This window comes from Pelmatolapia mariae, linkage group LG5, assembly GCF_036321145.2.
Source record: "Pelmatolapia mariae isolate MD_Pm_ZW linkage group LG5, Pm_UMD_F_2, whole genome shotgun sequence".
Classification (NCBI taxonomy): domain Eukaryota; kingdom Metazoa; phylum Chordata; class Actinopteri; order Cichliformes; family Cichlidae; genus Pelmatolapia; species Pelmatolapia mariae.
The window spans coordinates 28,413,038-28,439,349 of record NC_086231.1 but is presented as its reverse complement, the minus strand read 5'-3'; the positions used below and the strand labels follow the sequence as shown (position 1 = coordinate 28,439,349).

General features: G+C 40.0%; 1 protein-coding gene across 5 annotated transcripts in view; it reads right to left on the bottom strand.

Moving 5' to 3' along the window:
* Positions 1–204: 204 nt before the first annotated feature.
* Positions 205–26,312, bottom strand: part of LOC134628020 (chemokine-like protein TAFA-1) — a 113,121-nt gene continuing 87,013 nt past the window's right edge. For 2 of the 5 annotated variants that reach the window (XM_063474599.1, XM_063474601.1), the window contains exons 3-5: positions 23,284–23,424; positions 8,965–9,089; positions 4,090–5,333 (exon numbers count right to left, since the gene is read on the bottom strand). In XM_063474599.1, the coding sequence (XP_063330669.1) occupies positions 5,217–5,333; positions 8,965–9,089; positions 23,284–23,424 (383 nt within the window). In that variant the 3' untranslated portion in view covers positions 4,090–5,216. Of the gene's footprint in view, positions 1,599–4,089; positions 5,334–6,515; positions 6,608–8,964; positions 9,090–23,283; positions 23,425–26,312 lie in introns of those variants that run through there. The other 3 variants (XR_010093940.1, XR_010093941.1, XM_063474602.1) reach the window with 3 other exon arrangements.

Below are 26,312 nucleotides of genomic sequence, written 5' to 3'. Positions count from 1 at the left end.
TCCACTCTGCCAGCAAGGGAATTGTATAAATGAAGCATCACAGATCCGTTTGTGTTTACCGCATGTGTATGTGTGTTTGTGAGTGTGTCTGTGCCCGTAAGTCATTTTCATACTCGTCCTGTGCCGTTCTTGATTGCTTGTTTACTCAAGCAAAAACTCTGTTCACAATGTTAACATATAAAATAAATGAAACTCTGACGAGATCTTCCACCCACATATTACAACATATCAAATAGTCGTAAGAGGAACATTTTTCAAAATATCAGTCACCTTATGGAGAAATGGGAGGCAGCATATCAGTATAGAAAACCATTTTTATTTCTCATAAGGCTGTCCTGTAATGTACTTATAGCTACTGGGGGATAACTATGTTTCTCCTTTGTGACTAATACTTTCTCACTGTCACTTTGAATAAATCATGTCTCTGGTGTGTGTAAGAGGAACATCTACATTACAGACACTCTCACCCGTGACCACTCTCTGCTGCAGAAACGTAATTGTCCTATTATGGTCAGAGTTTCTCTGATGTGTCTGAGGGGAAAGGTCACGGGTGGGTGTTGCTGCTTTCTTTAGTGAGGCAGTTCTATACAGTGTTTTCCTCAGCTTTACTGAAACAACAAGCGCTTTCTGGAGTAACCAAACAACATTGCTGAATGACAAAAGTGAGCAGAACTTATTTTTATGATTCCGTTGTGGCTTTTTTTCCCCAATGCGAAGCAGTCCTAGAAACACCGCACTGTGGCGACAGCCTCTGGCTCACGTTCAAGGGTTATTCAGGATTCCATCACGGGGCTTGAATTCTGTAAATATATTTTTCAGCTTCTTGGATCTGTCAGCTTAACATGTAATGTATTTATATATGTGTATATATACACAAATTATCTTACATACAAAGAAAAGAAGTGCTCATGAATTTACACTGGGCATGCCCACCAATAAAAGTCAGAATGTTCGTCGTGGAGGATGAGGGAGAGGCCATGGGGTTGACCCTAAAGCCTCTCTGAGAGTCTTCATTAATCGACTATGGGCTTCTAGTGGTAACAGCTGACAGTTTCCTCGGTGCAGCCACAACAAAGCCATCAGTCTCAGGTAGTGAGTCAAATACAAATGCTTTCCACACAGAAATAAAAATAAAGCGACGTAATTTCCCCCAATGTGCCCTCAGTTCCACAGATTCAGGTTCAGGTCTATGAAAGTTTGCCAACAAGTTCACCCTCAGACGGGCGGGGAGAACATCTTCAATTTATGTTTTAACAACCTCTAAATAGCCCCTGCTAAGCTGCTTCAGTTCTGAATAGGGAAACAGAGTGAGGGAAGAGTAGGTCAGAAACTGGCCACAGCTGTGTGGAAGAGGAGAGTCACCAACATGGAGCTCATTGATCAAACACGGGATTAGTCTGGTTTCAAATCCTTGGCACCACGCGAGCAAAGCTGTTTTATCTGGGTGGATATCCTTTCTATGGTCCCAGGTAATCCAGTCAGTAGCCGTGGATGTAATAGTTTTAGTCCATTCGATGAGAAGAGAAAGGGTACATGAGGGGAAGGAGCCTGGCGCTGAGCCCTGCAATGGGAGCTCTCTGTTAGGTCCTGGGATGAATCTGCAACACAGAGGAAGAAGAGGAGAGGAGAGAAAACACACATATGCTTAGATCGAACAAAGGCATACAAGTGTGTGAGGATTAGACCTCGAGGAATTGCTTCGTTCGCACGTTTAAAAAAACCCCCCCAAAAAACGAGGGGAGTCTTTTGAGCTGTGGAGGCTTTGTACAGCCCCGTCTCACCTCCTGGTTTATGCTGCGACGGAAAACAGAAAAACAGACAGCTTATATGCTTGGAAACCACAATGAAGATGAAGGTTTATTTGGCATTTTTATGTGTACCAGGATAAATCAGCAAAATTCTTTGCATAGGAAATCCTGGTGTGTTTCCATGCTGTGCATGTCTGCTTCATGGTATAATTTTTAGCATATTTTTGCCTTTAACATTGAGCAGTTTTGCAGGCCCCCTCACAGCCTGCTCCAGCACCTTCATTTGAACCTTCATAGTCAGCCAGCCAATTTCAAACGACCTGATAAAATAACGTTGGCTTTTCTAAATGGGATTGGGGGCTCCTGCTGTGGAGTCTGAGCTGTCTCTCCATGACTCTGGTTCAGGGACTCTTATTCAGCCCCAGTTGCAGACCTGGACACTTTTCAATGCTGCATTGTACAGCCTTGAGACTGCTATTGAAAGTCCTGCTTTTCAGCATCCTGCTCATCCTGAAGCTCAATAAAAACGGTGCGCATGATGTCTGCAACAGTTACAGTTGTCGAGTTCCTTAATCTCTTTTTATTGTCGCAACAAAAGCATGAAAGAGTTTCATCACATTTCTGACTTATGTTACTGCTTTAAGAGTTTACATTAAAGAAACATGTTTCTCGCACACGGCGGTGCCAATTAGAAATCCCATAATCCTCTTCAACAAAGAACCATACTCATGACATTTCCAGCAGTCTTGGCAGGTGGCAACCAGGTGTATGGATTTAATTATGGAGGGTGCTGCGTTGGACTCTGTAATCTCTAACTCACAGTCAGAGCTCCAGTAACTTGTACATGCCAGTAAGCAAGCCATGTGACTTTATTAGCTCCCCTCCCTCAGTAACAGTAATGTGCACCTATATTCACCCATTCCATTTATGAGGAGGTCTTATGATTAATATCTGAAACCATATGAAAACATGTGCATCTGAAAATATAATGCAGTGCAGCCATAGCCCCGACAGACTTGTTATTGACTTGACAGAATAATTGAATGCAGCGGCAAAGTAAGAATTTTAGCAGGCCATTTATTTCATCTTTGAGCCGTAATTCAATTTTGTTGCAAAACACCGAGTTGACACCAGTTGTAAATGAACATCAGCTCATTTATGCAATTTTCAAGAACCAAGAATCATCCATTATTCTGCCTTTTTTTCCATCAGAGTTGTGGATTTTGTTTTCAGGACATTTAGTATTTAAAAAATATATATTCAAAGATTTTTTTTCTGGTTTCTCTGCAACATTTCTGGCAGATACCTTAGTCTGGGGCAGATATAGATAGTTTTTTGTTGACAGTATTTCAAGAAAATCTGTAACGTGTCTTCTTTTTAAAACATATACCAGATATTAATGCAGTATCTGTATAAATTAACAGTAGAAGGAAAATATATTTAAAATGTGAGCTGAACACAGAATTGTTCATTCCAAATAATGTTCATTTTTGCATCTATTTTATCCAGCAGCATTTTAATATTTTGTTTACTTCTTTTATAACTTATATGCTGCCAATTGCACACTTTTAAACATTTCATGTAATGAGAATTTTATAGATTTTAATTAAAGATGCAGATACAACGTCTGGAAAAAAACGTAGAGTGTGAGTGGTAACAATCACACTGACTTATTTGTGTTTTAGGGATTTTTTGTTTTTTTTAATGCAGTCGTTAAATCGTCTGACAGGAACAGCAGGATTGATGTAGTCACCTTTTTAACTCTTTTGAATGATTCACCGCAGCTGTTGTTATGTATGCTTTAAATAGCTACTCGGATTTAATATTTCCTCCTCCGGGTCTCTTTCTCTGTATAGATTGTCAATTTTTCCCAATGATTTTAAACACTTTTTTCCCCTCTGGGCTCATCTGTCCAGCATTTGCATATGTATGATCTACTGTCTGGTGACATATCAAAATTACCTCTGCCAGAACAAAAGCAGTAACAGGTTACACCACTGAGGATCACTTTCGGTCTGAAATGCAATCCACCAGAGGTTTGTTAGCGGGAAGAGAAGGGTTGTATGCAAATGTCGTCATTTCAACCCACATATGCATGGAAGAGCGACTAAAAGTGTCCTCTGTTCTTTTTTGTCCCCTTCAAACAAACAGTGCAGCGAGCACAAGTGGAACGCTCAAGGATTTCCTGCCTGTTCCCATCTTTGCTGGCAACTTAGGTGTCTGCATTCTAATTTGCTGGGTGCATTAAATTGCAATTTGCTCAGACTTCAGTTAGTAAAAAGACCCAAGGACAATTGCCTTAACAAAAGGATTTAGTGCAAACACAGCCTACCCTTTCCCCTTTCTTGTTTAGTGCTGAACAAATCAATCATGCTTGTTCAGAAACCACTTGAAATAGCACTAAAGAGCACCCTCTGAAAACAGAAGACTCCAGACAAGAAAATACATCAAGATCCATTTAATGTGACATTGACAATGGATAAAGAAAAGCAAATGAACATAAATTAATCAGTAGCACTTGGAATGAACTCCTTCACCATTACTATGTATAAATATGTCATAAGGATGACAATCTGGGCACTTTTGGGAGTCTGAACCGCATCTGTCAGTTTAGAGTCTCATCCTTTAAACAAAGTGTATATCTCAAACAATGCACTGTTTATGATTAGTTTATAATTTTTCTGTTTGTCATCGTGATGACATTATACAAAGCTGAAGGAGAAAGAAGCGTTGTCAGGCTCAGAGATGGAACAAATCATTCCTGGGTGAAGCTGGACTGTATGCGACACGGCCGTTTGGAGTTCATTTTGATCAACTTCAGAGCTCGATCTCCCGATTTGACAAATTAGATGGTGAAGCATCTGCTGGCAGGTCACTTTTGCTCTCGGGCTATCTCACAGATGGGCTACATCCTGTCACAGTGTGTTATTTTGCTTGAAAAAGTGCCCTCTGCTCCTTTTAATAAGGGACTTGCGGCACACTGAACAGCAAGTAAATCATGTCAGACTAGCTGGAGATGGAACACACTGAAAAGTGTGAAAGATGGTGCTTCACTTAAATGTAACGCTTTGCACTCACTAATCTGAACACTTGATAGTGGAAATATTGTGTCTTTATACAGTTTAAACAACTTCTGTAGATGAATAAGAAACGTTTGCTGCAGTGTGAAATAACTAGAAAAAGTTCAAATTCATGGGATGCGGGATGACGCTTGTATTAGATATGTATCACTTTCTCGCTTTGATAGTGACAACATATTGATATTCACTCTAGTACACTAACAATGAGGTTATTAAATGAATGTAATTTTTTTTCTCGCTATCATCAAAAGGGGAGAAGAATGAATAAGAGAAAAGATGCTTCGATTACAGCCTCTCTCATTCTGCCTGTCTCTTTTAAGAAGTGTAATTGTTTGGAGGGAGCAGAAATGGATTGATCTATTTAGCCAGTGGAGCGGGTAATGCAGATCTATGGTGGGCGAGTGTTTTGGAAGGTGCTCCCCAGCCTCGCTCTCACTGTGACTTCCACAAACAAAAGGGCCTGCCTTGTCTGCTGATACAGAACAGGCAATGAAGGGCTCCCTCTCTGAAAGACATAAAGAAAGAAAAGAAGAAACATGGGTGTCAGGCACTGGCTTTTTGCTTGTTGCTTCTTACTTTGAATGCCAATTTTTTGTGAACGATGATGATGATGAAGCCTGTCTTTGGCTGTACATGTACGCACGCCTGTCTCATTGTGTTTCACTTGCACGTTTCAGAACCAAATAAAAACTTATAGGTGGAACAAAATGACTAGGAAAAAGAAAACACGCCGCTGTGTTGTGAGTTTGGTGGCTTGTAAAGGAACAAATACAAATGAGGCAATTTGGCCTGAGAGGCAGGTGAATGAGGAATGTTGATTAAAAAAAGAGAGCAGAGTGCAGGATAAAAGCCCTTTCATGTAGCCTGTGGGCTATGCTGTGTGCTGATAGCTGCTTCAACAAGACCCTCTGAGGGGGATCAGGACATCAAGTGGCCTCTGATAAGAAGCCACACAACGAAAAGGGAAGAGATCTGCCCGCCAGCCTCAGTTGTGCACACATGAGTGTACCCGTACAAACACAGACATATCAAACACATCAAACATGTGCGTGCATACACAACTAGGAGCACACACACATGGAGGAGCAAGTAGCATGTCACAGATTAGTGCCTAATGGGATTGGCAGACCGGTGCAAGGCACTGTAATCAAACCCACACAGTGGCCGATAGCAAAAAACAGGACATGGAACAAAGGAGGCAATGAAAGGAAGAAGGACTGATCCTGCCATTACACACTGATCACAGACAGCAGGGCTCTGCTAAGAGGCGGACCTGACTCTGTGTGTGTGTTTCTACAGTGCTCTGTGAATGTGCTGCTATAGCATGCTGTATGCATATGTATGTTAAGCCATCTGCGCACTAAACATTTTACTGATACATGAGCCACAGTTTCTGTAAAAAAATTTGCAGCAACTTGATTATTATTTATGCGTGCTCTGCCTGCGCTTGGTGATAAATATTTACAGTGGGTGGCGGTGCGATCAGTATTTGTGTCACGCCTGCCTAATCATGCACAGCATGTAAACACACACTTGATTATTTTGCACTGAGTATTTGGGTTAATGGGAAGTCATTGAACATGAGTTGGTCCCACTCCTACTGGCCAACACTCAAATGCATACAGTGATGTGAGAGAGACGTGAAAACATAGAAGGAAAAAAAAGAACAGCTTAAAAAAAGACTAACCTTTACAGAAGCAAGAATGCAGCTCAATTTCTGTTGACGCATCCTCTGCATTTTGCTTCCGGAAGCTAAAAAGGGGAGTATGGCTGGGTGTTCTGCAAAGAGAGGGTCAAGAAAAAAAGGACACGTGTGTATTTGGTAGAAAAGCACCTGCAGGCCTGACCTTTTTACGCTCTTCTCTTAAGATTTTGACATTAGACCAAAGCCATGTGACAGTATAACTTTTCCTTCTTTTGTGCGCAGAAATTAACAAACTCGATTTCTGCATCTCAAGAGAGTAAATAAATAAAATAGAATTCACTGCCTCTACTTTACTGTGCCAAAATCTTGAGCCACCCCGCATTGCTTTATATTTTGTTAGGAAAATAGCTAATAGGTGCAATGATTTATTGAAATCTGCAAACATACATTTAGGACAAAAAAAAAAGCATTTTTTTTTCTATCCAGGTATCCTTTTACTGCTCTGGCAATGTGATTGGGATCATTGTCATGCTCGAAAATGAAGCTGTAATCAATCAGATGCTTTTCCAGATATTATTCCAACATAGATCAAAATCTGATGGCAATTTCTCTTTTAATAATTCCAACAATCTCCAACACCACGGGCTGAAATGCAGCCCTAAACCATGACAGAGTCTCCACCGTGTTTTACAGATGGCTGTGGACCCTTACTGTTGTACTCATTGCTGATACATACTGATGATGATCTGAACCAAATTTGGATTCAGCACTCCGTAAGACTTTTCAGTTCAGTTCTTGTGCAATTTGGCGTACGCCAGCCTCTTCTCCCTGTTTCTCTTCATTAAGATCAGATTATTGACAGCCACACTTCCACTGAGACTGTAGTGAACATTTCTGATGAAGCTTTAGAGAACAGTAGATCAGCTGAATAGCCAGAGGCATCTCTCAGGTCTTGGCTGGATTTCTTTTCCTATTTCTTAAGGACATGAGATACTGTTCACCTGCTGTAGATCATTTTTGGGCCTGTCAGTTCTTTGTTTGTCCTCTACTTGCCTGGTGTCCTAAATTGTTTTAACACAATGCACACCATGTTGACAATAGCACTTTGGGAATGACCTTGTTGGTGCAAAAATATTTTATGCCTGTTAAACTGTGTTATCGTAAGTGTTTTTCATAGTTTTGACTAAAGAATTAGGAAGAAGTCACATGCTTTTGCAAAAGGCTGCTAGTCATAAAGTGTCTAAAGATATGATTTATAATTGGTTCTTTGCTAGGTTGTCTGCGATGTGGCAATATAATAATATAATACAGATGCGGTTCATATAATACAATTTGGCTGATTTATAAGTCAGTGTTAAGCGACTCATCCAAAACACAAAACAGAGAGCGCAGGTATAAGGGCTGGACTGGAGAATTAGTGAAAAAGAAATGTCAGAAAGCCTGCCCAAGACATTTTTAAATACCTGGCTCCTTTGAAGTAAAATACAAAGAAATGACAGGTTGCTCAAGACTTTTGAACAGTACTGTTCATAAGACAGCGATCATTTTAAATCGACTTTCTTCACATTATGCAGTGGGCTGCATTGATACTTCTAGATGCATTCTAAAGAGTAAACCAAGTACTGCACCTTACCTTGACAAGCTGGCAAGACCCCATTCGATCAACTTCTTTCTGAAAATTTTAAGCCTGCGATGGCTGTGAGGGGCCCCTTTGAAAGCTTTATGTCTATTTGCTGGCACATAAATCTACAGAACAACCTTGGGAAGCCCCATGACGTCTAGCCTTCACTGGCTGTTCCCCGTTTCTCTACTATCACATTAGCCTCTGCTGCTATTCAAAGTCATTGTCACCAAGCACTGGAAGGGAGAAAGGGGGTCAATTAAGTGAATACAAATCAGGTGATCAACTTGTCACAGTGCTGGACTGCTGGCTTCGAGGACTAAACTCTGCATTATTTTTGCATACTGCAATCGAAGTGAGTGCACAAAGCTGAAAAAGCAGTGGAGGAGCAGAGCAGCCATTAACTTTATGTCGCTGACAAGTGTGGCCTGAGGCAGATCCCACCTGTTTGTTTACCGCATGCTTTATATTTATTTTTTTACTACTATGGGCCATTAGATTGTTTACACTGAACAGAACCAACCTTGTTATAGAGAGGGCACAGCTTTTGGATGAATTTCTTTACAGTGCTATTTCAGCACATTTATATGGGTTTGAAAATCTGCGTTTCAATGTGTGCAGCAGCAGGCAGTTGACAAGTTCAAGAAAAATGATTAAATTTAAAGTTGTCTGGCTATATGCAATGCATTGTGTGGAAACGGTGTAAGTGTGCCGTGTCGTATGGTTGGTTAGGTGTGCATTTCTACTCGCAGCACAGAAATGACAAACACATGCATGTAAAGTATGCGTAGAATAGCTTCTGTGTATTGTGAGAGTATGTGTGTGCATGCAGATGGAGGCAGCTGAACTTAAGTGTGTGTGGTTTCTCACCCTTGTGGTCTTGATTTTGTTCCCAGAGGAGCACATCCATCCAGAGTTGTCAGGCAGAGTCTTACACTCTTCTCCCTCCAGACACGGTTCCATCTCACACCACCATTTCCCAATTACAATGGACGCTGTGAAACATGAGCACAGACACATAACAAAGCAGCATTAGTTTAGACACATAGTTCCCTGCCCTCCAGCCCCACATCCACTCCTAAACTGGACTTCCCTTCTACTTGAGACATGAAATACAGAACAAAAAAGAAACAAATAAATTGGGAAAAAGATTTTCCCAATTTATTTGTGCCTGCATGTGTTTCACTTCAGTGCAGCTGTTATTGCTGTTTCCCTCCACTCCTCTGCTCTCTGTTTCACTGTGTGTGTTTCCGCTTCATTGTGTGATCCGTGTGCAAAGTTCCATCCACACACAAAGAACAGAGCGGGACAGACAGTGACTTTAAAGTAAAGAAAACCACAGCTGAGTTCGAGAACAGGGGAAAATGAGTGTTTAAATAATAAGTCAAGTGTCAAAATCACAATTGTTGGGATTAAATCTGTAACATATGTACTGTATGTACATATGTTACAGATTTATCACAAATCCCATTTCATTCCCCTGTGAATGTAATATTATGTTCTCTGTTTGCATTTGTTTCATGAGTCATGTTCAAAGTACGTTACTCATACCTAACTTAGTGGAACCATAGTGGAATTTTCACTAAGAACGAAATGAAGTACTTGAAAAGGCACTGCAGGCTAGTAATGGTAATGATAAGACTTGAAGAAATGGAAGCAGGATGCATTGAAAAGCAACAAATTCAGTTTGTAAAATGTGGGGAAAAATCACTGTTAAAAGGACTAATTAAAAAAAAATTGTATTATTTTCAAGATTGTGTTTTTCAAATAGGCATGGAAAGTATAAAATGTATAGTAACATACAATTTAAAAACATAAGGATTAGTATTCGATATGTGGGTGGAATCACACATGCAGAAAACTCCCACACAAACATATTTGGTGTGCAAATTATCCACACAGGCAGAATTGTGAGCACTTACACAGAAGCAGCCACACATTATATTACGAGCATCTCCAGAGGAACATCCAGCAGTGTCTCTAAATGAATATTTTTCCTCCTCTTTGGCCTCAGAGCAATTGTATTGTTGCTGCATGGGTACTTTAGCTGTTGACAATAATGTCTTATACCAACAGAAATTAATCATTATTTTGTTTTGATATAGCTACATTGCATGAAGGGGAGCAATCTCATTTTTAATCAAAACTAATTGCCTCTCATCGACTGAATTCTTCCTCCAGCTATTTAACAAAAGCAAATATGTTCTCATCTTCACAACAAGATGTCTTTCCCTCCCCTTTTTCCATTCCTCTTTCTCTCTCTCTGTCTGTAGGTACATATATGATTTTTTTTTAACCCAAAGTATATATGACATGTTAAAGAGCACCAAACATGCACTTTCTAACACTCAAATCTTTTTATGTAGTAATTAAAAAATGACTTTGTTACTTCTTCTAATTAACTTACTTCAGTCCATATGTTTTTATAGTTGCAAACCACCAGCCTCCTGGGTGTTTCATAGCTTGTGCGTCACTGAGCATTATAGTGCTTATACCATTGCTACTTGCCAACAAACTGCCATATGTAATACAACTGAAAATACAACTAAAAATATCAGTTACTCATTTTCAAATATAGCTCATTTTGATCTACACTTCCACATTAAAATCCCTCCTGGTTCTCCCAAGTGTAATACACATTAAAAACTGCATAAATTGGTTTCTCACTGAGAAGCTTCATGTCTTTTTTTTGAGCTTGTCGTTGGTGGTTACACAAATAACTCTAGTTCTCGCGAACTTACACCGAGGCACAGCTATTCTTTCCTTTGCCTACGCTTTGATAAATGGATTAATCAAGTTACTAAATACTAATCTACACCTTACAACCAATAAGAATTTTAAATGGCCATCATCTAAGGCTGATAAATTATGGAATTTACTTTTCTTTTATTGAATAATAATAAGTCCTTGGTTTGATCTGATTGATTAAAGTGGGTGTGAATGTATCAAATTGATTTTAAGCATAAAAGAAAATATCAGAACCAGCCCAGGCTGTAGTTTAGATTCAGTTGATCATACGGGGTAACATCCTTCCCTGTGCATTTTATATAGTTTTGTAATATTTTTGTCTTTTAAATTTTTAAAATCCACTCTAGGTTCCCACTGCAATTTGTCAGAGTGGGAACCTCTCTTCAAGTTACTGTAAATCCCTGCACAAATCAAAACCAGTCTTTCAAAGTCAAGCTGTGATTCATTTATTAACCATGAAGTTTGAAAAAAGAAACTTTTTGTTTTTCACATTTCTCCGTTAGAGCCTTCTGACAGAAAAAGTTAAAACTTCAAAGCAGGTTTTCAGATGATAAGTGATCTCTTGTCCCAACAGAATTTTTGCAGCATGCACTGTGTTTTCTTAAATTCACTCTTTAAAGAGCATCTTTCCTTTTATCTTGTTGACGCAAAGAGGACGTGAAGGTCAAATTATTGGGTAAGTGCAGTGAGTTAAAACTGTATCATTTCATTTTCCAAACCTTGTTTTTTTTTTCTGAACCATTTGGAAAAAATACTTTTTTACCCTCCAGCATGTGTTGCCAAGGTTACAGACCAACCACCAATCAATTGTGAGCATGAGCAACATGCCGTCTCTACCTGATGGAAGAAGACTGTTAAAGTGCCGTCCCTCACAGCACAGAGTGTGCTACAGTTCAGTGTGAACCAACACACACATACATATACACCAGAGAGAGACTGGACCACTGCTGTTCAGTAAACTCACCATGTTATGTTGTCTCCTCCTTCATTTTTTTTCCGTCCATGAGCCCCAAGAATACTAAATACAGGAACGAGCGCATCCACTAACCGGCTGTAAATGCTCCCTTTGGCTTCCCCTGTGGCTGTTTACCTTATACACTAATTACATGTTGGTCCACCATAAACTGTGCTTCCTTATCTTGGCTTTCTCCGTGTCTTAAATATTTCCCATGTTTAATTGTGTTTACGTTGAGCTGTTTTAGGTGCCAAATCATAAGTATGCAGGAAGCCTTCATTATGTTGCAAATCAGAACTAGACTTGAGGAGATGTGTTTAATCATTTCTACTGAGTGATGATGATGTGCCGTGGTGTTACCATTCTGCTAGCCCCATCCCGTCACTCCAGAGAGTGAACAGGAAACCAAAAAGTTGTTTATTCAATACCCCAACAACCCAGGAGGATTTATAGCCAACAATGTGAATGCTGAGTTCACTTGAAATTGAAGAACGGTAAAGGAGTGCCTGGCAAAACAAAAATCAATTCCTTTAAACCAAACCAGGAAGACAGACAAACAAACAAACAAACAAACAAAAAACAGGAAAAGGCAGAAAAAGAAAGATAGAAGAAAAAGAAGTAAAAACGAGGTGGGAGATTAAAAAGCTGCATCACATGAGAACTGCTTAGCAGTGAACTGACTTTCTTCTATCCCTGAAATGCTTCCACATGAAGTAGATTGTTCATACAGCAGTCTAAAAAAACCGCATTGAATGCATAAAGTTTGTTTTTCTTTTTTTTATTCATCCTTCAATTTTCATTTCGTTTAGGGGCAGCTGTAGCTCAGAAGGTCAGTGGCTCGAACCGTGGCTCCTCCAGCGAGGATGTCAAAGTATCCTTGGGCAAGATGAACCCCAAATTGGCCCTGATGCATCTATTGGAGTGTGAGAGGGTGTGTAAATCTTAGACAAAAGCGCTCGAAGGAATAAAATGAAGTGTTATGGAAATAGGTGAATGAGGCTTGTGGAAGACAGCAGTTTGAGCACACAGCTGGAGCAGAAAAGCACTATGCGTGTACCAGTCCACTTTATTAACGACTAATGTAAAAATATGCAGTGTTTATAATTAGGGAAGAGCCATAATTCTAGCTGACTGTTCGCACCTGTTACTTGTTGATTATTAATTATTTTTTTTGCTAATTTGTAAATGGTTATTATATTGAAGAACATTTACCACTTTGTTTGCAGCATTTGAGTGTGTCAGTAACACTGATATGAGGCCTCATTTTCAGTACTGTACAAAAGTCTTAAGCTACCCCTCATTTTTTATATTTTGCCAAATTAAAGAACATTTTCAGAAAGAAGCTGATTGAATCAGGGTCTTGCCAGCCTGTCATTGTCAGATGAGGACTTGGTTTACTTTGAAATCCATCTATAAGTTTCAGTTTATCCCACAAATCATTGTTTTATATACAGTACTGTCAAAAGTCTTAAGCCACCCATCATTTATTTGCCTTTTGCTTTCAGGGAGCCAGACTTTATTGCAATTCTTAAAGTGGTCTTTACTGGGTTTCCTGAAGGGCAAAGTTTTTCTTTGGACATTGGCAGCTTTTTCACTCATTGTACCATTTTTAGAAGATTTTCTTTGCCTGTTTTTTGTTTGCTTGTTAAGTTACTTAACCTTAATCTATGAATCACTCAAGAATAAATAAAGCACCTTGTTCAGGGACTGAATCAGTGTAGTGTGTAACAGACACTTAAATTGTATCTTAGTCACTCTGTTACCTGTCACAAAAACACATAATTTCTTTCCATTCTTTAGTTGAACCTAGGAAAAATGCCAAAGATCAAACAGTTGGACAGGCATAAAATAGTGTTTTTGAAACAACAAGTAGAGGTAAAGAGGTATTAGCTGAAAACCTGGCATATATTGTCATGGTGTGCAGTGGGTTCTTAAAAATTTTTGATGAAAGTTGTAGAGGACGAACAATGACGCAGCAGGACTAAAAATCTACATAAGATCAATATGGGAAAGTCTGAGAGATGCATCTGACCCTTCAGTTGGTCTACTTACTGTTCAGTTAAGCTTCAGCAGAAATGGTCTCAGCTGAAGGGTTGCTATCAAGAAGCCATGCTTCAGGAAGGGAAACAAGTAGAAAAAGCTGATGTATGTCAAATTACACAAAAATTTGACTGAAAATCAGTGGCAACAGGTGTAACTGAGAGACTAATCAAAATTTGTCATCAATATTTATATATATATATATCAGGAGAGAGGTACAACAGTGAGTGTCTACAGCCACCTGTAAAACATTCAGTGATGGGAATAACAGCGTTATAAGTAACAGCGTTATTTTTTTCAGTAATGAGTAATCTATTTCTATTTCTATCGTTATAACGCTGTTACCGTTACTAACAAGAAAATGTGGTTACTATTTTTCAACAAACAGACGGTTGAAGCTGTCTTCTGCTTACCGCACCTTATATCAGTTGCACGGAAGTAGCTGAGCTACGTAAGCAATCTGGGCGCTACAGCTTTAAGCAGCTGCGCGCGCTCCCGCGGGCGGCAATCACTTTTTGGCACAACAGCTGGAGCTAAGGGGCAAAACAATCGCATGAGTGCTGCTGTTTGACTGAGGAAGAATAAAGTAGTTGTGATAAGCCAATCACATGACCACTTTAAGATGACAAAGCAGCAAGGTGATATTTACCAGTTTTTAAATTGTGTTGATAGGCCACGTAAAACCAGAGTCATGATAAACAATATACGCGGCATTTTTTCCTCAATAGTTTCATCACGTTTACTGTCTAAGGACAGCGCTAGCAAGCACTCTCTGCTTATGACCAAAAAATAAAAAAAACAAAACAAAAAACAGCCCTTTCGTGTTGGTGAAAAAATATACCATGTCGACCAATCAAAAAATGATATGGCAACATGACATTTGATTGTTTAGGAAGAGGGGGAAGTTTTAGGATAGACGGCGAGAGAGAGAAAGAAAGAGAGCGCAAAAAAGAGAGAGCGCACGAGTTTTGAGAGATGTGAGAGATTTGTGACGTTTAGCGTGTTTGGAGTGTGTAGTTAGTGTGTTGTCTTGTGTACTTTGTGTATAGTGTAGTGTATACTTTTGTGTTGTGTGTCAGAACAATGAGGCGACTGCTGAATGTTACAGGTGCTGCCAAAAAGCCACCAAAGGCAGATTACAGTGTTAAACGGTAGAAAACAGGAGGAGTGATACATCTCCTGTTGTCAGACCTGCAGATATCAGGCTGTGATGTTCTCCTTTATAGTGGACAGTAATTCTTTTTTTGGAGTGGCACAAATAATTTGTGTGGCATCTTATTTAATGCAGAACACCTGTTTGTTCTGTAAATAGTTTGAAATAGTTATTAAAAAAAAGGTGAAAGGTATGGCTACAAATAACTTTGTTTGCAAAACTTGTGCATAGGATTTAAAACTTTACAATTTATATTTGCATTTAAAGTTGAAAAAAAAAAGTTGAAATAGGATTCATTAAACCTGTTTGTGGTTGTTACAGTAAAAAATATAACTTTTTCTACTTGGATGTTATGTTTTTTTGTTAGATTTTAGATCAGTGGTGTTAATACAGTATGTCAAAATGCAAACATAACTGTAAATTTAGACATGTGAGGTTTATAATTAATTACTTTTTCAAAGTAACTTGCCCAACACTGAAAACATGGTGGAGGTTCTGTAATGGTTTGGGATTGCATTTCATCCAGTCGTGTTGGAGATCTGGTCAAAACTGATGGAAATATTAATGCACAAAAGTATGATCAGATTTTGACCAACCATGTAATACCATCCGGGAAGTATCTGACTGGTAAGTACTTCATTTTTCAGCATGACAACAATCCCAAACACACTGCCACTCCAGTAAACGCATTCCTGAATAGAAAAAACACCATCAGTCATGTATGCCTCCTCGGCGCTGAGCTTCTTAGACTTGTAGAAACTCTGTTTTTGCCTTAAGGTACTTCCATGTATGTTTGCATATCAACAAACTGCTACATGCATTTCCGATTTTCCTAGCAATATAAAGAAATGGGTGGCTCAAAGTACTGCATATTATTGACCTTTCCTTCCACCTTCAGTTTGTTTGTTTATTTAGTTGCTTCATTGTAAGCTCTTCTGTACAAGACTTTTTAATGCTAAAATCTGTGCTTTTCATTTGAACTCTGATGTTCTTGTAACATTAACTTAAAATGACCCTTACTTGTTTTAGATTGAACTTGATTGAAACTACACATGAAAGCAACGGGTTTACATACTGAACTTGGACAACCTATTGCATATCTTTATTTTTAACTTTAAAAAAGCCCCTTTCACTCAATAATTTCCATGTTGTTACATTACAAACATCATTCTGCGTATTGAACTTCCAGTGTAACCTTCAGCGGTCAGAATTATCTTTTATGTGTGTGTTTATGTGTGTTTTCAAGGAGACAGAAATTGTCTATGCTCACATCTGTGCATCTCATTTTACAACAGATTACTGTTTTAAAGCCAATTATGCTCTAAAATAATGTATATTGAAACCTTCAGTGAAGAAATAGGTACAGTGATTGAACATAGAGAGAATGCTTCCATTTTTGGGTGTATCTATGCTGTTGATTAAAAATGCATTTATAAACGATGTACATGTAATGGACATGTAATGTTACCTTTGTTTTGAGATCAGCTACTACATAAGTATATATAATATGTAAGGATTGAGGTATTAGAAAAATAATTACCAAAAAACTACATAGATGTCGATGTTCGTGGTACCTTAGGCATGTATTTTTTTTCATGGCCTTGTTGTTGGTACTCTTTGTTATTTTTCACTCCCTAGCATGCTCAACCATTCTGTTCTGTTTGTTGAGCCTTGGATGAGGAGTATTCACAGTCACCAACAACTGCTTCAAGTTATAATTTTAAGTATCTTTCGCCATTCTTTAGCTTCAAAATTAATTTGTCAGCCAAAGAGAGTGCTAAAACATATCAGCATATCAGCAAACTGAAGCAGTGGTGCAGGGCTGTGGTAAAAAGTATATTGGTATAGTTATTCCACCGCACAGACCACCTGATGTGGAAGAGTCACCATCTCTTAAAAAGGCACTTTATCATAATCTTAATTAACATCTTGACAGCTTCTCATCTTGCAATAAAAGTAAAAATTTAATGAGCAGTGACTATGAAATACATCTTATTAACATTCATGCTTTAATTTATTATTGCCATCAGTATCTTTTTCACTGTATGAGAACAACAATGGCTCAAGAAAACCTCAGAAAGCGCTCTTAATGACATGTCTTTACACCAGTAGCACAAAGAAAAAATAGACAGTCCCAAGCCCAGTGGGAACACAGACACTACATGTACACGGCTGTGCACTGGCCAGGACATCTGGCTTTGACCTTGACCAATGGAGAAGAGGGATCTCTGGGCTGGGATCCATGCATCACTCTCTGGTGACCACTGACCTCCAGCAGTCGTTTTACTTAACTGCTCTCTGTGCAGTCGTCAGCATAGAGGGTATAACCTTTGTTCCAACATCAGCAAACTTTACTCCTCCTCTGTGATGGTTGGGGAGTGAAGAGGAGTGAGGAGGGGGGGACTTATGCTGGGCCACTGTCCGAAATCCTCCTTGGTGGCCATCCATTAATTTTCAGATCCATCTGTTTACAAGATGAAGGCGCTGAATGTGATTTAAAGCACCATTACAAATTAAAACCATCCTCACATATTACCATAAAATAGCTGCATTAGGGTGTCAGCGATAACAGATGGTCTTCGAATAATCAACACACGGACAGGAAGGGTGTTTGATTCAAGATGTCAGCGATGTAGCAAGCTGGAGTCTTTAGCTTTGATAGACAAACAACTGAGAATGGGACTTGAATTGATTGAAAAACATGAAGCGATGGACCTTTTTACAAGTGCATCTGTCAGATCACTGTTAGCGGGTTCTGTGATGGATTGAACTTGCTGACACGTCCCTGCCACGTAGCAGAATGTTTGAACACCTTGACGAATGAGGAAGAGAATTGATCTCTGTTGGTGTCAAAATGTGAATACGTGTCTGTAGGTTCAATGAATAGTTAATGTTTTTTAACTTGGACTCACTTGGTAGACTTCTATAAAATTAATCACAGCAAAACGGCAGCTTTCCAGTGATGTCAAGTGGGTTTCCCCCCCCACAGATGAGTAACTTAAATAACCTTCAATCAAAATCTGAGCAAGAAAACAATTAGACTTTAAATTTTGACACTATTTTGTAAGGTTGCATCTGCAGTTTGGGCAGCGTGATCTATCTGTAATGCGATGGCATCCGGTATTTTGAGTGTGTGTGTGTTTTTCCCTTTATCTAAGTTAACCAGTGCTCTTCAAGTGCCCTGAATATTCACCTATTAACAAAACAAAGGTCCAATCAATCATCCGTTCATATAATCATGCACACAAGCAAACAGTCGATCAAATTATCCCCCACTCACGTTCAAAGAATTAAAAGGACCCGCTTTCATCTTAATGAGACGGAGTTATAAATGCAAGGATTTTGCCACAGTAAAGTACTGGAAGGGTCACAGGAGCATGAAACAAATGAAGCAATTGTATAATTATGCAAGGATTGAGACTTGAACCCCTGAACCTGAGGCCAGCTTCAGATAGTCATTATTCTACATTAATCTTTGCCCCTCTCTGAAAAGAGAGAGCCAAGATTTGATTAGCTATTCAGAAAATATTGTTTAGCTTTCTAATCATAGCTTTACTGAATTTCTGAATTTGTAATGGACACCCTGGCTCAGCAGCACCTGCAGACCAAAAGTCCAGGGTCTCCATATTTTTATTCTCAGCACGTGTTTTAAAACTCAAATTAATTCTCATAAATGCTGCAAACTATTTTTCTATGATGCGCCTCCATTTCACCAGTCAAGTGAAACTGGAAACCTCACAGTTACAAGTACAAACATCCATAAAAGCCTAACACAGAAATACTGGCAGGTGCTGGGCCGGTATTACAGAGTAATGCTGGTTAAAACTACTCCATTTATGACATAACTGGCATTAAATTACAGTATTTAATAACTTCCACTCACTATCAGTACTCTATTTTACAAGCAATGCAGTATCTAAATATTTCATTTCCATGTGTCTTAACTTAAATGTGCAGTAAGTGTAACTCCGTGGTTCTGTCTGTGAACGTGTATATTTTTATTTCCATTTCTTTATGTGGGTAAAAATCCAACTCTGCTCCCACACAGGTGACATAGATCTTGCTGTGGGTCCCTTCTCTCAGCTCACTGTGGACTTGTTACTCTGATAGTGAGACCAAGGAAGGCGATGCCATGTTGCTTAAAAAAGCTGAGAGAAGTGGTTAGAGAAGGAAGAAAACTACAGTGACCTTTAAACCTCAGCTCAGGGTCAGATGCTTTTCCTTGCAGGTTACAGGTTAGAGCCTAATCACATCATCAGTGCTGTGAGAGCTCAGTGGGATGTGACAACAGTGGAGGAGAAAATGTTCTTCGCAATCATTATCTTCACTCCCCCCTCCCGGAAAAAAACATCTTTTTTTGACCCAGGAGGATTTCAGTGTTTGTTAGTCTTGCCTTGTGTGCGTTATAGCAAGAGAAAGCTGTTTTTGTTGTACAGTACACTCTAATATGCTCCTTCTGTCCATACCCTCAGGCTCTATCTGCAGCAGGTTCGTGTCTTGGCAACCACATACAATTACAGTAGCAGGAGGTCTGTGAAACAGTGAGACCTGAACTGTGGGAGCTGAGATTTTATAACGGGAAGACTTTGCTGTTCTTGGGTGTCATCAGGTTGGACTTTGCCGTCCATGCAACCACGTGTAGTAGTCAGTCCTCATTGGCTATTTTTTTGTAGGACAACCTTTGCCAACATGGATGTACTCTGTTTGGAAAACAACCACCTTCCTGCTTATATTGACACCAGCCGTGCTTGTGAGAAGATGCTATTGATTTAAGAGTGTATCAAAGTATCCATGTTAATCTACTGTGTTTACTAAAAAAAAGATTTTATTCAATTCACAAAGTATGTGAAAAAAAGAGAAAAACTTCAGCACTTACTGTCCCTTCCCTCAGGTAGTCCCCCCCAGGATGTATCTCTAATGTACCATGACAACCTGTTATGCTCGACTCTACACGCCTGCAGCCAAACAGAAGGGTTCATTCCCCACCAGTGATCAGCAGCGAGCGGGCATCTGGGTGCGTCTCCCGCTGAATGAGTGTACCGCTACAGCGGCGACACGACAATACACACGTATGCATAATTAGGCGTCAGCATGCATGTGTTTATTAAATGGGTGCATATGTAAGTGTGTACTCGGGTGCTGCGGCTGAGGGCTTACTTGTCTCATACACGGGGATAAAGGCAGCGGTGCAGTGATGAGCTCCTAATCTGAGTGCATGTGATTGGTCCGGTGAGGCTGGAGAGATATGAGCGTTTGACTTGTTAAAAGGGATGTTCTTCACTTGGAGCTTCGTTGGCCCTGACATAACTGGGACATAATTCTCCTTGTCAAAACTAATAATCAATTCCCACTATGAGGATAATCTGACAGTAGACCCCCAGTGAGCGTGACGCAAGCTGTCCTCACTTCCCCATATATTATTAACAGCCACAACAGTTACCAGTAGCAACTGAGATAACCCCATGTAGCCCCTCTCCACAAGTCAGTAAACACTTGACAATGGGACTGATCTTCACTGTGGGCTTTGATGCTGGAGTTTGACGCTAATGACCAATAATACAGAGCGCCAGAGAGACTGCCTGTTTCTGCAAATTTGGCTAAAAATAAGGAAGTGTTCATTCCTCCGGGCTTTGTATGTGTGTCCAGACCAAATGACCTCTAAAGGTTTTGACTTATTATATCAGAACACTAGCTATTCTTTTTATATGTTATTATGTTTTTTTGGATTTTTTTTTTTGTGGATATATAACCTGTGTATGGTACAGTGACAGGAGGTGTCCCCCAGGGGGTGGCAAGATGAGCAACATCGTTCCTCAACTGGATGGAACATTAATAACATGAGGACCTGGGGAGAAAGCTCCATCTGGGCCAGGCTGGTGCAATGCTGAAGGGACAGGCCACTGACTCCACAAGTCTATAATCCCTCACATAGTGCACTGGAAGCCCGCTGGGGCAAGTTGACAAACACGCAACTTTCAGGTGTAGCTTTTCCAGATAATCGACACTCTTGAACGAAGTGACCTCCTCCTTCCAGTGTCACACTTGAAAAAGAAATAAAAAGCTCAATTTAATGGTGTTTGTTTGTCAGAACCTGACACTTCTGACTGCAAATGAGCTCTTATGAATAATCACATAATTATTTTGCGTGCCCTTCAGCCTTTATCCCCTGGTAGGTGTTAAATAAATAACACTGAGCCGGATTCACTTTCAAGCAGGTGAAAATTATCCAAGTAGGGAGGCGAGGCAAGATAAAGGAAGTAAAATTATTAAAAGGTCAGGTCACTACCACTCAAAAGGGGCAGCGATGCTCAATATTGTAGCAGTGCAGCTCAGTGACTTGTCATTTCCATTTTTTATCACCACCTCTTCTGTAAGTGCTTGTTAATCAATACACTAACAACAAGGATTCTCTCACTGTGGGAGCTTGAAGCACAGAGGCATGAAGTGTTTACACCAGCCCCTCTTCTTCACCCCTGTGTCTCAGTCTGTACTTTTTTAAAAAAACAAAAATTATATCTTTGTCCAGCTTTGGTGGAAAACTTTGGATTTCCTCATCTCGGTGTAAAAAAAAAACAACTACTACAAAAAACCTCCCCCAAAAACCTGAAGTTGTATTCACATTTTACACTGCATTCAGCTAACATTTTCTATCTTAAGGTCTAGGGTGTAATTTGTAGTTGCCGGTAACGAAAGGTCTCAGTCTGACATTAAGGTTTTCAGGTATTGTACGCTGCAGGCCTTGGATAGGAAAAAAAAGGGAAAGAATCTGCATTAATATAAAATGATTGCCTTGTCTGCTAGATGCTGCAGAGGAGTGGCTCCATTTCATATCCAAAGATCTTTCTGAGTTTCAGCTGTGGCTGACTAATCTTGTGAGGCCCACTGTCCATGCCTGTCTGGCCCCCCGTTGTAATTTAATGAAGATATTTTGGTGTCACTTCTTTGCGGGAGGCCAGACACATGACTTTGATCGTAGCTGAAGGTGAAGGTGAAAAGATCGAAACTGAGGAGCCACAAATGAGCTGCGTTGAATTAAGGGGCATCACAGTTCTGTCTCAGCAGACTTGTGATTTCCTGTCAGCTTTTTTCCCCTTTTTCTCTCCATGGAGCTGCCGATGCCTGATTGTTTTTCTCGACTGAGGTAATTCAAGTGCACTAGCCTGGAGCTTCCCTGACTTCTGTTTATTAGTTATTCATTTCCGTCAGTCTGAGATGCCTTGGGCAATGCGATCTGCAAATTTCTCTCCATTTAGGTGTTCTGCAGGCCAACTGGATCATCGTCCAGCTCCCGCGATGCCCAGCAGCACTGCACTACTGGGTTCTTAATAGTTAAACATAGTTTTGTCATTTGAGAGTGGAGAAATTGTGTTTGAATATACTGTATGCCTTCATCTGAAGTGTTTATTAAAGCCTGAGTCAGACTTGAGATGGTAAATCTCACATTTGAAACGACTTTTGTATGTATAAGTAAAGTTCAGTAACAGAAGTTTTCTTAAGTAATAATAGCCAGTTCTCACAATTAAAAAAAATTATGTAGAAACTGTATATTTATCCTTTTACTTCAGTAAAAATACAGAACTTTAATCAGTCAGTCATCCGCCTCCTCTTATGTGGTCTAACATAAAGTAGTGGATTTATATCTAAAGTTGAATTTTTATATGAAATTTGTAACTTTTAATGTGATATAATTCTGCAAACTAAATTTGTTAATCTCCTAACTTGGCTGATACTGACTGTGGCATTTTTACTTTTTGAACAAAAAATCTTCACCAGAGAATAATGTGAGTACCACAAATATGTTGCTGCAAAATGAAGCAGATCCTGTCAGCTAGGCGAGGCAGGCAACCTGAGCTGCACTATGTCATGCACATTAACATGCCTCACTCTTTTCGTGCCAAATCCCCCAAATTGGCAGTCTAATCAAGCCCCAGAATTTTCCTGTCGCTCCCTCTGACGCGTCAGTGCCGCACCTGCCCTGCATTGCATCCTGCTCTTTCAACCCCTGCACTACCCCAGCATCCACCTGTTGGCTAAGGGGTTTGTTTACTCTTCACTCTCTATTTGCATCATATTTGTATTCTCCCCCTGTAAGAAAGCAGTCGTTTCAAACGTGAGCTGTCTGACTGAAATGCCACACATGTAGGACACATGCTCTCTGTACTGTCTCTGGATGTCATTTATACTGGGAGAGCACAGGTAGTAGTATATCTGCTAGAACAGGTATCAGACGGACAAGGACTGTCTCTCAGAGAAGCATTTATAGATAAGTTTAAAACACGTTAGATGTTCTCACCATCCACACAGGAGGGTTTGTTGCGTGTCGTCCCGGCCACTTTCCCCGGTAAACAGGAGCACTTGACTGTCTGAGAGCGCTCCTCAATACGATTCTTGTTACAGCATCGGTGGGCAGCAATCACCTCGCACGTACCACCCTCTGGAGAGAGATTGAAAAGACACACTCTCAGTAAATGTGAGACGTTAATAAGAAACGTTTAACAGTAAACTATCTGAAGCAACCATGTAATAAGTGTCCTTAACTCACTGCAGTTTGAACTTAAAATCACAAACGAGCAACAGCAATGCAAATAAAAGATGGATTTCGGGACATCCTGTGTAGGGAGCTGCAATACAATCACTGGGTACTTCTACCATAAGTATATGAAGAAAATTAGCCCTCAAGGCATCTCAATAACGCCATCTAATTGCATCTTACTTGGTGCTGACTGTTCTCACTTCATTCCAATCAGCACATGATTGACGCTGATGACTGTGCCAACACAATAATAGGCAATAGTACACTAAAGCATTAACTCCAAAGTATAGGTGACATCAGTCATAGCAACTGCTGAACAATAGGTCCCAGTCTGACAAAGGGGTATGTCTGTTGAAAGCGAAGGTGATAAGCACCAATAGCAGTAGTAGGTCAAAATAACAATAGGGAGGCTGAGGGGGTGATGGAGCTGAGGGACATCCTAAAATGAGTGAGACAGACAGAAAGAGAAAGCTAGAGGACAAGGTGTGTCTGGATACCAGGGACTTGGCATACCGGTGAGTAATGAGAGAGCCACTGGAAGTGCCCCCTTCACACAATTATAAAGCGTGGGGCTAATGCAGCCAGCGGAGCTGCAGGAGCGAGGCCCTCCATCACTGCTCTCCCTTTTCCTTACGCCCCAGGAAAAACTCTTTATCTTCTTTTGACAGGCACCACAACAGACACCAGCGTCCAGCAATTAAACTGGAGCTCATCCCAGGACAAGGGGAGAGGAGAGGAGAGTTTAACTTATTCTCTCCAATATCCAGAATAGAACAGATAGAGTGCAGAAAGAGAGGGAGACAACCAAATGCCACATTTAATCTTGTCTGCGCATTATTTTGTGGCCGATATGGCTTTTTAAAGAGGACATCCTGCTGCGCTCAGACGATGCACTTGCTTCTGCTGGCATGACAATCACCGGTGTGTGCGTGTCTCTGGCCGGGCTGGTTGTGCAAATGTTTGAAATGGCTCGGATCATGAATTACAGAACTGAGTTCCCAGCAGCCTAGACAAGTTTGGCAACAGTTTTCTTCTCCCATTCCCATCAATGTCTGCCTTGGCCAGACCAAAGGCCGATGAGATCTGGATTAAAAGGCAAACATTTGCAGTCCTGCTGGACCGCGCTGTCGTGCAGAATTAATGTCACTCTCTCCGTGCTTGTTGTCTTGATATTTCTAGGCAGGAGGAAGCAGAACACAGACTATAAAAGTGAGGAGAACAATCCCTCGAGTCTGCTAAAACCCCAATCCTCACAATGTGTTGCCTTGTTGAATATTTTAGTGAGAGTTTCCTGACCTGCGGACTTACTTTTAAGTCAAAGCAGATCACTAGATAAGAGAGGATTTAATGTTGCGTCATAGAATATTGAATTGGGCTGAATCCCCACACCAATAATACGATACATGATCTGCAGGTTACCAGACTTTCAATGGAAAACCTCTGACAAGGTACTCCCAAAAGTAAACCCTAACATATTCACATCTCTTATTTGAATGTGATGAGAATGATCTTGATCTGTGTCACTGGACTTAGTTGTTCAGTGGAAGTACAGTTAAAATTCATTGTTTCTCCACTTTGTGACTTTGTTAGGTAAGGAAATGGACCACTTATCCCAAATGGTTATACGGTTTCATTTAATCATGGAAACCAATACAAAACAAACAAACAAATTGAGCACCTGAGGAGGGAAGAAAGTCTGAAATAAATAATAGCACAACATCAAGGAGAGCCATGAACATGCAAGGCCACAGGAACCACAAAGCAGGATTTGGGCTTAGTGAGGTAATGTCAGGATTAACTCTGGGTTTTCAGTATCATGTAGATCGTACATCGCCATGGTAACTTGTGCTGCAGTCCTAACCTGCTCCAGCACAGATTAGGGATTAACAGGTCCAAAATCCCAACCTAAGGACTAAACAGTTCTTTAGAAAACAACGGCATCATCATTCCCGGAAGATCAATCCTAGCAAGATGGTCTAAAGGATCTACAGTTTTTGTCTTCCCTGATGAGCATCAGTAATAAATACAGATTATTAGCAGGAACTCTATTCCCTGTGCATGTGTGCAAGGTTTTTTTTTTTTTCATGTTGGCTGCAAATACAATTTTATTGTTCCATAAGACTTAATGTATGATCCTAAAACAGAACGCCTATTTTTACTTTTTGTCCTTAATTTAAATTTGCATGTAGATCCTACCCTTGAATTCTGTTTTTATAGATTATTTAGTCTTTACTTTCTCCCAGGCTGTTCAATATCACTGCAGCTGAAAGAATAAGAACTAAATCTGTAGGCCTATTACGCAGAATGGAATAACAATTTTAATCTGTAAGATTCAATCTGATAACCACCTTTTTGTGTCTGCTTATCCCAACTGCCAAGTGAAGCCAATTGAAAGACATCCTGTTGATGTTGAACTTTGCTTTTGTACAAGTTACAGTTCAGCTTAGGAAGTCAGCAGCAGCAGAGATTAAGTTGCATAATGAGATCATGAAGGCAGCTTTTATACAAATGGAATTTATATATAGTTATGGAGTATTTAAAAGTAGAATTGGAGGTTCCATTCTACTGTTCCTCTTCTGTGGAACCAACTTCCCGTTTGGATTCGGGAGACAGACACTGTCTCTACTTTTAAGATTAGGCTTAAAACTTTCCTTTTTGCTAAAGCATATAGTTAGGGCTGGACCAGGTGACCCTGAATCCTCCCTTAGTTATGCTGCAATAGACGTAGGCTGCCGGGGGATTCCCATGATGCGCTGAGTTTTTCCTTTCCAGTCACCTTTCTCACTCAC